This window comes from Rhinolophus hipposideros, assembly GCF_964194185.1.
Source record: "Rhinolophus hipposideros genome assembly, chromosome: 26".
Taxonomy (NCBI): Eukaryota; Metazoa; Chordata; class Mammalia; order Chiroptera; family Rhinolophidae; genus Rhinolophus; species Rhinolophus hipposideros.
In genome coordinates this window covers 19,666,472-19,678,892 of record NC_138072.1, presented here as the reverse complement: position 1 = coordinate 19,678,892, position 12,421 = coordinate 19,666,472, and the positions used below count along the sequence as shown (strand labels likewise).

The following is a 12,421-nucleotide window of genomic DNA, read 5'->3' as shown; positions in this document are numbered from 1 at the left end:
TCATGGTATATTAATTCTATAAGACCTTTGATGCATGGTATCAACAGTAAGATACAGTTTCAATATTTATCATAGAGACTTCCCATCTTGGCCACTGAATTCTGTGCTTTACAAGTAATTAACCCAGAAATACAAGCTTCAGAGGGTGAAATCATCTGCCCAGTTAACTTAGGTTCATACAGACAGTTTGCCATCAGGTCTGTCTGGATTCAACTCGCAGACTTGATGGGTTATATATGCATATGACCCTCATTCCTTGCCCTTGGGGGGATATGATGCTTCAGAGCTCATCAGGACAAGGTACCTCCATGCCACGATCCCAGCCCAGACTCACGCAGCCAGTGTATCGTTCCGAGGAAATGCAATTTGATGGGCACTTCTAAAAATAATTCCAGGCGCCAAACCTCAACATTTGACCTGCAGTTATTTTTCGTTTGTTTTGATTCACAAACCTCAGTATAATTTATTCTCTTCTGCCTGAATTAATCTTTTCATTATATTGATTTCACACTTTCGCTGTTTAATTTTTTTTCCATTCATATTCCTGTCACATTTTAGGATAAGGATTCTCACTGTTTTGTTGGACTGTTTCAACTTTGTTCCTTTGCCTCTTTATTTTTAATCCCATAGAGCCAGAATTAATAGTGATATGAGCTTTAGCTTCCATTTAGCTTAAGGAAATTCAAAATAAGACATCATTGTTTTCCAACATTTAATTATACAGACTGTGACAAAATATACATTTAATTATTTTGATTCTCACAGTTTCTAGCCTCATTGTTTCATTTTAACAGAGAGGTAGTACTTTTGTATCAAATTGAAAGAATTTAATTTCTATTTTATTTTTTAATCAAAATCTGCAAATAACCTTGGAGTTTAGTACCTTAAGAAAAGAGTTGTTTAAAGAGCTTATCCATCTTATACTTCATCAAAATCCTTTCATATCTATTCATTTATTTGATTTTCTACACAATTTTGTGATGTGGGCCATAGCCAATGACTAGCTCCTTTAAACATGAGGCGCAGGCCTTTAACTCCTTATTAAAATTACAGCAGAGCTATTGGGGAAAAGGAGTCTGGAAACCGGCCGTTTTATTTTCAACATTTCTTAAAGATTTATATTGGCCACACTGATGCTGAGCTCTGCAACATTTCACTTAAAAGAAAGACTCTTCAGCAATCACGTGTCTCATGCACTTTCCTTCCCTGAAAATTCTATTTGAGCCAAGGACATAATGTGCCAATGAATGAATCCTGGACAGTTCCTCTTTGTTTTTGTGTTCTATTATAATTTGTGTGACATAGATTTATTTGCATTGAACAAAAAGACGTCTGTGGTATATGCAAAAAAAAGGCAAACTAGAGAACACAGTATATATTGGGTGGTTGGGAGAAAAATCTTGGGTCAGACTGCCTTGACTCAGATCTTAATTGCACCCTAGGAGCTGTGTGACCCTGGCCTAGTCACTTAACCTCTCTGTACCTTCATTTTCTTATCTGGCCATTAAATAAAAGACTCTTAACTCACAGTCTTATTGTGAGGATTAAATGATTTAACATGTGTAAATACAAAGAACAGTGCCTGGCATACAGTGAATGCTTAAAAACACCCACAAATAATTCTTTTTGCAAAAGGACAAATTTTGGAAGAACATATCCATTTATCTAACAAGTGTTTACTTACTAAGTAAACTGTTACCTCTGGTTACCTCTAGGGCATGGGAATAAGAGAAGCAAGGGCGAGAGGACTGAATTTCTGCTTTATACAATTAAGGCATTGTTTGAAATTTTTGCTTGTTTGTGACAGGTCTGCTCCCAGGGTAGAGGTTGGGAATAGACTCAGGAGCCAGCTGCATCTGCATCTTACAATTAGCTGTGTGACTTGGAGCATCTTTTAACCACTTCTTGTACAGTTTCTTCCTGCTTACTGTGGAAAGCCCAGTAGTCCCCACCTCACATGCTGATTGGCAGGATAGAGGAGTCAGCCCGTGCATATCACTTAGAAAGGCACCTGGTCCTGAAGGACAGATATTATCAGTAACAGCAGGAGGAAGGAAACACATCAAAACCCTCAGTGCCCTGAGGTCACCATGATGTTTGTCTTAAAATCATAAAAAAACAAACTTAGAAATCATGTCCCTGAAAGGACAATAGAAATCAAAATAAAATGTGGTGTCTTATTTTCATTTCCATGGTTTCCTCTCCTTGCCACAATGTTTTTTAATCTCTTAAGCCATGTATAAAACTCTTTGCTGAGTATCCAAAACCCATCTTGCCAGTTTGTTTATTTTTCTTATTACTGGTGGGGTTTTTGCACTTTGTATCCTGTCTCCTCTTCATTCTCCATTTCTTCCTCTTCTTCAGTTGAATTAAATTTGATCTTAAGGGTTTTTTTGCTTTCATGTTGTTGAGAGAAATCACGGTTACTCTGTCTTTTCCTTGCCTGATTTGCCTTTATAAGAAAAATTAATTATCAATAGAACCACATGCACCAAACATCGATCCACTAAAATAAATATGTTATTCACTGAGGAGCCACTTTATTTTAATCATAGTTAGGGATTCTAAAACAGACTTGGAAACTCAAAAAACAAAACCAAAAAACAAAAAACGAAAGACAGAAACAGAAAAAGCCTTTAATATTGTCCCCAAGAGATTTACAACCAAATAGGTAAAATAAAAAGACATGTATACGAGAAGTGATATTTCAAATGTTTAACCAGAAAATGGCACAGGTGACCAACAGTACAAATGACCCCCTTACCGTGGCCACCTTGCTGCATATCTCAGGGACAGCAGCTCCGAGTGTGATCATGAAGCAGGAGAGAGAGGACTCCGATTTGTAAAACACAGACTACGTGATGGCAGTTGTAGCAGAGGCTTTACCTATAATTTCATTGAATTTGCTTAACGATCATACAATATTCCTATTCTTCATTTTTTTTGTATGGGCACTGAGGATCTCAGAGCTTTAATGACAAACCTGAGGTCCCACCGCTCATAAATGACAAGCTAGGGCTCAAACCTAGGCTGTCTGTCCCCTGTGGCAACTCCTAGTACCTTCAGGGTGTGTGACAAGTGTTAACAGTGTGAGGTCCAGAGTGTAGAGCGGTTACACAGGGGTGCAGAGCAGTTACACAGGGGTCAAAGAGCAGTTACAAAATAATTTTTGTGTTATATAATGCTGTTTTCCCAGAAAACTCTGTATTGTGCCCATTATCAGACAGACATTTGAGGAGATGCTGTGGTTATTTGCAAACTCCTCTGTCTTCCTCTGAAGTAGAAGAGGCTGACGCAGTCCCTGGAGGGGCCCAGTTATCAAGGGAATGCCCCTCTTTCCCAGCCACACTTCCTTCCTGTCCTGAAAAATGGATTGCACTGAATTCTTCCTTTTCTTGGGTCAGTCCCAGAAGAATGCCACTAGATCTGAGGTCATTTTGAAAACCCTGTGTAGTTTCATAGCCTTCCCTACAGGCGACCCTGGAGTCCCTGGCCTGTGACTCTCAGTCCCTTAAAGTAACTGCTCAAATGCAACCTCTATTCTGCCTTTCTGTGCCTTGAGCTTTTCTTCAGTTTTATCTCCTTGAGCCCTTTTGTGATCACTTCTCCAGTCCAACGTGTAACTATGTTAATCCCAATAATAGTTCTGGGTCTAATATAGGCAGGAAATTGTGCTAGATCTCAGTAAAAAGTTCGATGGGAGAAGATGGAACTTTCCCTCAAAGCGCCTTTGGTGTAGTGAGAGAGACCGATAGAAACGCTGTGTGCATTGAGGGGGGACTTCCAGTAGACTAGCCCCTCTGTTTGGAGTGCTGTGTTCTCTCTTTACTGCTTGGCAGCTACAGTTTTACTCTTCAGGATTCACAAAATGTCCTCTACGTTGCTCCCTCCTCGCTGACTCAAGCAAAGCCAATTATTCACTCTCCTTCTGTTACAATGATTTTGTTTAGTTGACGGTGTCTACAAGTAGTTCCAGGGGAGCAAGAACTCTGTATCCAGTGGAATCTGCAGTCAGCACTTACATGCGCTGGCTGTCTGAAGTAACAATTGAGGAGTAGTCAAATAAATGAATACGAGATTCATCCTTGGAGGGAGGGTGGAAAGTGTGATTTCCAGAGAAATTAAATGTGAGCTTATTCTTGAAGACATTTAGAATTTGCCAGGTTAGTAAGTGCCAGGACATTTTCCAGATTTTCCTGGCAAATACAAATGCTACAACGTTGTTCTGGATCTCTGTTATCTCTCTTTACACTAAAATTTCTCAACGTCAGCACTATTGACCTCTTGGGCCAGATAGTCCTTTGTTGTAGGGTCTGTCCTGTGCATTGTTGGAGGTTTATCAGCCTCCCTGGCCCCCACTCACTAGATGCCAGTTGCACGTTCTCCACAAGTTGTGGCAAGAAAATGTCTCCAGACATTGTCAAATGTCCCCTCGGGGCCAAGTCACCCTGGGTTGAGAACTCAACCCAACAAATGTTTATCCTCAACAAATGTTAGATCTTGTTAACCTTGGGGGAAAAAAAAAACATTGCATGAAATCAAAAATCATAGAAAATTATTAGTCTAACCATTTTTTAAAAACTGCTATGGACCAGTCAGGCTATTCTGAGTGCTTTGGACACTTTCTGTCTAACCCTCAAGTGATATTCATTTATGGATGAGGGAGCAGGATCAGAGTGCTCGGGCAATTTGTCCCCGGAGCAGAATCAGTATGTTTCCTGATCCTAATGCACGATGGCAGCGCCGGTTTCACGATTTCTGCATATATCCCACATACCTCTACTTTCTTTCCAAACATACAGTCTCCTGTGCATGTGTGAATTAGGGCTTGCAAATAAGCTGAAGTTTAAAAGGAGATGAGATGTATGGAATATGTCCAGATTCAAAACTAAATACTCTGATAAATATAGACCTTGAAAAAAATCATAGTCTAACTTACAGTCATCATAAAACATAAATATCAAAAGAATTTTCTTTACCAGGTATCCTCTCAGTACATACACTGACATGTTAGAAATACTTAGTGCAAATGACTGTACTTGAAGATTTTTAATCAGAATTATTTCTACAATTATATTAGCTCTAATGGCATTTCAGATGAATCGCGTATGATCCTCCATTACAAAAGCAGTCTTTAAAATAAATAACCGTAAAATTTCAGAATGTTGGAAAAATAATAACTAAATCTTTGGTCATAAAGTTTGCAGTAGAACATAATCCTCACTTTACCTCTTTTTCCCTCAGAAGTGCAGAGACCCTCTGGGCAGAGCGGCCTTTTTGTAAATGTTTAAAAAGAACTGCTTAACATTTCTTTTTTACTTCTTGCCATTTCTCTAGAAAATCTAATAACAGAAGGTTTTAGGCTTCAGAGTGATAAAGCAGATGATCATTAGTCCAATTTACTTTTGTTTTTGAGGTAAAACACTGCTATTTCAGCAACAGCTGTTGGGATAAGCAAGTACTTTGCAAACATCCTTCACTTTTGTTGTCAATTTGAATAAAACTTCAAAAAGGCAGCAACCAAGGAAGGCAGCATGATACCTCAACTGTCTAAATGCAAGCTTCTTTTTAAGTGGAATATTATTCCAGTTTTGGCCTCCTGGAATGTTTTGTTCACGACATGAGGAATTGCACCATATTAGGGCACATCTTTCCACCCTGCAGCTTGAAATGAATAACTGGAGTTCACAGGTTAGATTCTGGCTATGCAAGTCTGAAAAGGTTTGATTCCCTTTAAAGACATGTTTGAATGCAGAGGGTTTGTTGACCCTGTTTGATATCCTCCATGGACTGCATGACTGAGCTAAGCTGAAGTTCCCAGTCATCACCTTGGCGAAGCTGTGCCGCCTTGGCACCTGCCGGTGGAGCAGCTGTTCCCCCAGTCTGCTTTGCCACCTGGTGGCTGGCTCTGGTTTTGCCTTCACCTGACCAAGAAAACTTTGGGAAAACTTATTTTAGCTGTTGAATACTGTAATGAAATATAACAGAAGACAGACACTCTTAACAAGGAAGGCAATTCAAAGTCCCAAAATAAGCCCTTTTTATGCATGCTGGATTCCTAATATGGAAGAAGCACTAATAATTAGTCTTGCAAACTGCAACGCTATTTTTTTTATTTTTCCCTTGGCCCTTCATGATCAAAATAATAGTAATAGGGTGGACGGGTGGCTCAGTTGGTTAGAGCGTGAGCTCTGGGCAACAGGGCTGCCGGTTTGATTCCCACATGGGCCAGCAAGCTGCGCCCTCCACAACTAGAATGAAGTCAATGAGCCGCCCCTCAGCTCCCAGGTGGCCAGATGGCTCAGTTGGTTGGAGCACGGGCTCTGACCACAAGGTTGCCGGTTGGACTCTTCGACTCCCGCAAGGGATGGTGGGCTGTGCCCGCTGTAACTAATAACGGCAATTGGACCTGGAGCTGAGCTGCGCCCTCCACAACTAAGACTGAAAGGACAACAGCTTGACTTGGAAAAGTCCTGGAAGTACACACTGTTCCCCAATAAAGTCCTGTTCCCCTTCCCCAATAAAAAATCTTTAAAATAATAATAACAATAATAATAATAATAGTAATGGAGGTAGAATAGAATTAATTTAGACTTCTATAAAATATTAACTTACACATTTTCAGTTAGTTCACAGGTTTAAAAATTGAGAGTCCCCAATCTGTTTTTCAAGATAGACACTCCCGGGATGGCTTCGAGGAAACGAAATGAGTTTGTCTCCTTCAAATTCATCACAAAAAAAGTTATGATGTTTATATTGGCCTTTAGGTTTCTCTAAGCACTTTCACATGTGTTTTCACGTTGGATATTTATACATACTTTTAAATTTTAAAAGTGATCTATGTGTTTTACTGATTTATAATCCCAGAAAATTTTATGCCATAACTAGGGAAAAGAGATTAAATTTCTCATAGCTCTTCCTCCCTTTCCCCTACATTTCGTAGTCTCAAATGGTTTCTTCAAATTTTCTGTTTCACTTTCTTATTTAAAATGTTAGTAAAAGATGTCAAACTATCCATTTCAGTGGCTTTCAAGCATTGTTGACCATGACCCACAGTACAAGACACCTTTTACACCGTGACTGTATGCATGGATGCGGATGTGTATGTATCTTAAACAGAAGTTTTTGAAACAGCACTTACTGTCATTATGTCCTATTATGTCATTATGTTCTATTATGGCATTATGGCATTATGTTCTCATATGTCCTATTCAACTCTGCTTTTTTGTTGTTGTTTTCATGTTGACCCAATAATTGGCTCCTGACTTACATTTTGAAAATCTTAGTGAATCAATTCGGAATATGCTCCTAAATGTCATGCAGTGAAAACGGTCTGGAAAAATACATACTCGTAGATGAAATCAAGAGCCAACACACACACACACACACACACACACACACACACACACACGAAGGTCTGACAAGTTTACTAACTTGTTGCACCAATGTTGCTAACGTTTCTTTGATGCCAGAGAGATTATTCATTATGAATTTGTACCAACTGGACAGACAGATAACCAAGTTTACCATTTGGAAATGCTGAAAAGGCTGCGTGAAAAAGTTAGACGACCTGAACTTTTCACCAGCAATTAATTCGTGGCTCTTGTACCATGACAATGCACCAGCTCACACGGCAATGTCTGTGAGGGAGTTGTTAGCCAGTAAACAAATAACTGTATTAGAACACTCTCTCTACTCACCTGATCTGGCCCCCAGTGACTTCTTTCTTTACCCAAAGAGAAAAATAAATATTAAAAGGAAGACATTTCGATGACATTAAGGACATCAATGGTAATACAATGAGAACTATGATGACCATTCTAGAAAAAGTTCCAAAATTGCTTGGAAGGGGAGACTAGGCACTGGTGTCAGTGCATAGCTTCCCAAGGGGAGTACTTCAAAGGTGACTGTAGTGATATTCAGCAATGAGGGATGTAGCACTTTTTGTAGGATGAGTTTGTGACCTTAATTGTCCTACCTCATAGATAAATGGAACAAAATAGAGAGCTCAGAAATAAACCCATGCCTATATGGTCATTTAATTGATGACAAAGGAGTTAAGAATATACAATGTGGTAAAGACAGTCTCTTCAATAAATGGACAGATGCAGGCAAAAAGAAATGAAATTTGACCACCTTCTTATGCCACATACAAGAATAAACTCAAAATGGATTAAAGATTTAAAAACATAAGACCCAAAACCATAAAACTCCTAGAAGAAAACATAGGCAGTAAACTCTGACATTGCTCTTAGTAATATTTTTTTGGATAGCTCTCCTTGGGCAAGGGAAACAAAAGAAAAAATTTTTAAAAAATGGGACTACATCAAAATGAAAAGGATTTGCATAGCAAAACAAACCATCAACAAAACAAAAAGACAGCATTCCAATTGCAAAAAGGTAATCTCCCATGTAACATCAAATAAGGGGTTAATATCCAAGATTTATAAAGAACTCATAAAACTTAACACCGAAACAAAAAAACAAAACAATCCAGTTAAAATAAAGGCAGAGGACCTGAATAGATGTTTTTCCAAAGGATACACATCGCCATTGCGCATATGAAAAGATGCTCAATGTCACTAACCATCAGAGATATGCAGATTAAAACCACAATGAAATATCACCTCACACCTGTCAGAATGGCTATCATCAATAAATCAAGAAACAACAAGTACTGATGAGGAGGTGGAGAAAAGGGAACCGTGGTGCGCTGTTGGTGGGACTGCAAATTGTTGAAGCCTCTATGGAAAATGGTATGGAGGTTCCTCAAAAAATTAAAAGTAGAACTACCTTATGACTGAGCAATTCCACTTTTGGGTATTTATCCAAAGAAATGCAAGACACTAATTTGAAAAGATATATGCACCCCTATGTTTATTGCAGCATTATTTATAATAGCCAAAATGTAGAAGCAACCTAAGTGTCCATCAATAGCCAATTGGATAAAGAAGTGGTACATATATACAATGGAATATTACTTGGACATAAAAAGAATGAAATCTTACCATTTGCGAAAGCATGAATGCATCTAGAGGGTATTATGCTAAGTGAAATAAGTCCAACAGAGAAAGACAAATATCATATGATTTCACTTGCATGTGGAATCTAAAAAACAACAACAACAAAAGAAATAAACTCATAGATACAGAGAACAAATTGCTGGTTGCCAGATATCAGGGGTATTGGGGGACTGGGTAAAAAAATTGAAGGTATTAAAAAGTACAAAAAAGTTATAAAAAGTCATGGAGATGTAAAGTACAGCATGGAGCATATAGTCAGTAATATTGTAACAATTATGTATGGTGTCAGGTGGGTACTAGACTTATCACAGTGATTACTTCCTAAGTTACATAAATGTCTAATCACTATGCTGTATACCCGAAACTAATGTAATACTGTATGTCAACTATAATTGAAAAATAAAATTTTAAGATACCTGTATCCTAGAAATATTCAAACTGGTTTGGTCAATTCAGAACATTCTGGAAAAGGTTCTGCACATTATCCAGCGTAAGATAGCTGACTTGTATACTGTTACCATCCATTAAAAAGAATGAGTGCATTACTTTTTCTACCTGCGTTTTAAAGAGATAATGTAATGGGAAGTGATTCCCGCTGATTCCCCCCATTACTCCAGGTCATTGTTCCTCATTCCAAGGAAGCTTGAAGGACCGTGTAGCCTTAAAGTCACTTATGTCTGGAGCCTGGCATACGTAAATGCCCAGGTGGATAAAATGCAAATGAGGAAGCTTAACGTATCGAGTAGCATGATGATAAAACTACACTGGCTGAGTATCATATAAGCATCTATTTTCTCTCTTCTTTTTAAAATAAGAGAAGTAAGGAAGACTTTTGTCTGATAACAGCATTATGTGGAAATAGATGTGGTATATATTTAGAAATATGGCAAGTGTGGAGGGAAAGTACAATGTCCAGTGCATGCCACTAGCTAATTGTGCTACCTTGAACCAATCGATCTCAGCCCATCCTAGACTCGTGACCTTTAAAAGAAGAGAATGAATTAGATGTTTTGGCCTCTCTGAGATGCAGCATCTTCTCATATGTCTTCTGCCTTCTAAAGTATGCAATGCAAAAAAATCAATCAAATGAAGGCAGACATTTTCCTAACTCCATCTTTTTTCTCTTTTGTCCCCAGACTATGTCAGAGAGTCACAATGACCTTGCACAATAACAACACAACCTCGCCTTTGTTCCCAAACATCAGCTCCTCCTGGATGCATGACTCCTCGGCTGCAGGGCTGCCCCCAGGAATCGTCACTCATTTTGGCAGCTACAACATTTCTCCAGCAGCTGGGGATTTGTCTTCTCCAAATGGCACGACCAGTGACCCCCTGGGAGGCCATACCATCTGGCAAGTGGTCTTCATCGCATTCTTAACGGGCGCCGTGGCCTTGGTGACCATCATCGGCAACATCCTGGTGATAGTGGCATTTAAGGTCAACAAGCAGCTGAAGACTGTCAATAACTACTTCCTCTTAAGCCTGGCCTGTGCCGATCTGATTATTGGGGTCATTTCAATGAATCTGTTTACTACCTACATTATCATGAATCGATGGGCTTTAGGGAACTTGGCCTGTGACCTCTGGCTTTCCATTGACTATGTGGCTAGCAATGCCTCAGTCATGAATCTTCTGGTGATTAGCTTTGACAGGTACTTTTCCATCACGAGGCCACTCACATACCGGGCCAAACGAACAACAAAACGAGCTGGTGTGATGATAGGTCTGGCTTGGGTCATCTCCTTCATCCTTTGGGCCCCTGCCATCTTGTTCTGGCAGTACTTTGTTGGGAAGAGAACTGTGCCCCCAGGGGAATGTTTCATTCAGTTCCTCACTGAGCCCACTATTACCTTTGGCACGGCCATCGCTGCCTTTTATATGCCTGTCACCATTATGACTATTTTATACTGGAGGATCTATAAGGAAACTGAAAAACGTACCAAAGAGCTTGCTGGGCTACAAGCCTCGGGGACAGAAGCGGAGGCAGAAAGCTTCGTCCACCCCACAGGCAGTTCTCGAAGCTGCAGTAGCTATGAACTTCAACAGCAAAACATGAAACGCTCAGCCAGGAGGAAGTATGGCGGCTGCCACTTCTGGTTCACAACCAAGAGCTGGAATCCCAGTGCTGAGCAGATGGACCAAGACCAAAGCAGTAGTGACAGCTGGAATAATAACGACGCTGCTGCATCTCTGGAAAACTCCGCATCCTCAGACGAGGAGGACATGGGCTCAGAGACAAGAGCCATCTATTCCATTGTACTCAAGCTTCCAGGTCACAGCACCATTCTCAACTCCACCAAGTTACCCTCATCAGACAACCTGCAGGTGCCCGACGAGGAACTGGGGACAGTAGACTTGGAGAGGAAAGCCAGCAAGCTGCAGGCCCAGGAGAGCATGGACGATGGAGGCAGTTTTCCAAAAAGCTTCTCCAAGCTTCCTATCCAGTTAGAATCAGCTGTGGACACAGCCAAGACCTCTGACGTCAACTCCTCAGTGAGTAAGACCATGGCCCCTCTACCTCTGTCCTTCAAGGAAGCCACGCTGGCCAAGAGATTTGCTCTGAAGACCAGAAGTCAGATCACAAAGCGGAAACGGATGTCACTCATCAAGGAGAAGAAAGCAGCCCAGACCCTCAGTGCCATCTTGCTTGCCTTTATCATCACCTGGACTCCCTACAATATCATGGTTCTGGTGAACACGTTTTGTGAAAGCTGCATACCCAAAACCTATTGGAATCTGGGCTACTGGCTGTGCTACATTAACAGCACCGTGAACCCCGTGTGCTATGCCCTGTGCAACAAAACATTCAGAACCACTTTCAAGATGCTCCTGCTGTGCCAGTGTGACAAAAGGAAGAGGCGCAAACAGCAGTACCAGCAGAGACAGTCCGTGATTTTTCACAAGCGTGTGCCCGAGCAGGCCTTGTAGAATGAGGTTTTGTCAATAGCAGTGACCAAACGCACACATCAACCCCCAAACCTTAGGAGGGAGTAAGGGGAGGGTGGGATGATTGCTGGTGATGAGAAACATGTTCTTATCACCCAGATGTGAAAGAAGCTGCCTGTTTACTGATCCATTGGACAAATCCATTTTCATATAAAAGTCAAATACCAATTCAGCAAAAAAAAAAAAAAAACAGCATATGACTGAATATAAAGAAATTTATTCTGAAATAGACTTTAAGTGTTTTTTCTTAAAGAGGAAAAAAATTGTTTCAGAGCAATTATACACCCAAATTGATCTGCTTGGTTCTTTTAATCCCCATTGGTTCTGGAATCTCAGCTAAGCATCAGTAGCTAGCCCAGTTGCCGTGTTCTTTACAAGGATCTCAAAAGTGTTAACGCACACCCCACGTGGTACACGTCAGGATAGCGAATCTGCAGTTCTGAAATTATTTC

At 40.2% G+C, this 12,421-nt stretch overlaps 1 protein-coding gene across 4 annotated transcripts in view; it reads left to right on the top strand.

Moving 5' to 3' along the window:
- Positions 1–12,143, top strand: part of CHRM3 (cholinergic receptor muscarinic 3) — a 455,157-nt gene extending 443,014 nt beyond the window's left edge. For all 4 annotated transcript variants that reach the window (XM_081039305.1, XM_081039303.1, XM_081039304.1 and 1 more), the window contains exon 5: positions 10,160–12,143. In XM_081039305.1, coding sequence (XP_080895431.1) covers positions 10,179–11,951 — 1,773 coding nt within the window. In that variant the 5' untranslated portion in view covers positions 10,160–10,178 and the 3' untranslated portion in view covers positions 11,952–12,143. The remainder of the gene's footprint in view (positions 1–10,159) is intronic.
- The last annotated feature ends 278 nt before the right edge of the window (positions 12,144–12,421 follow it).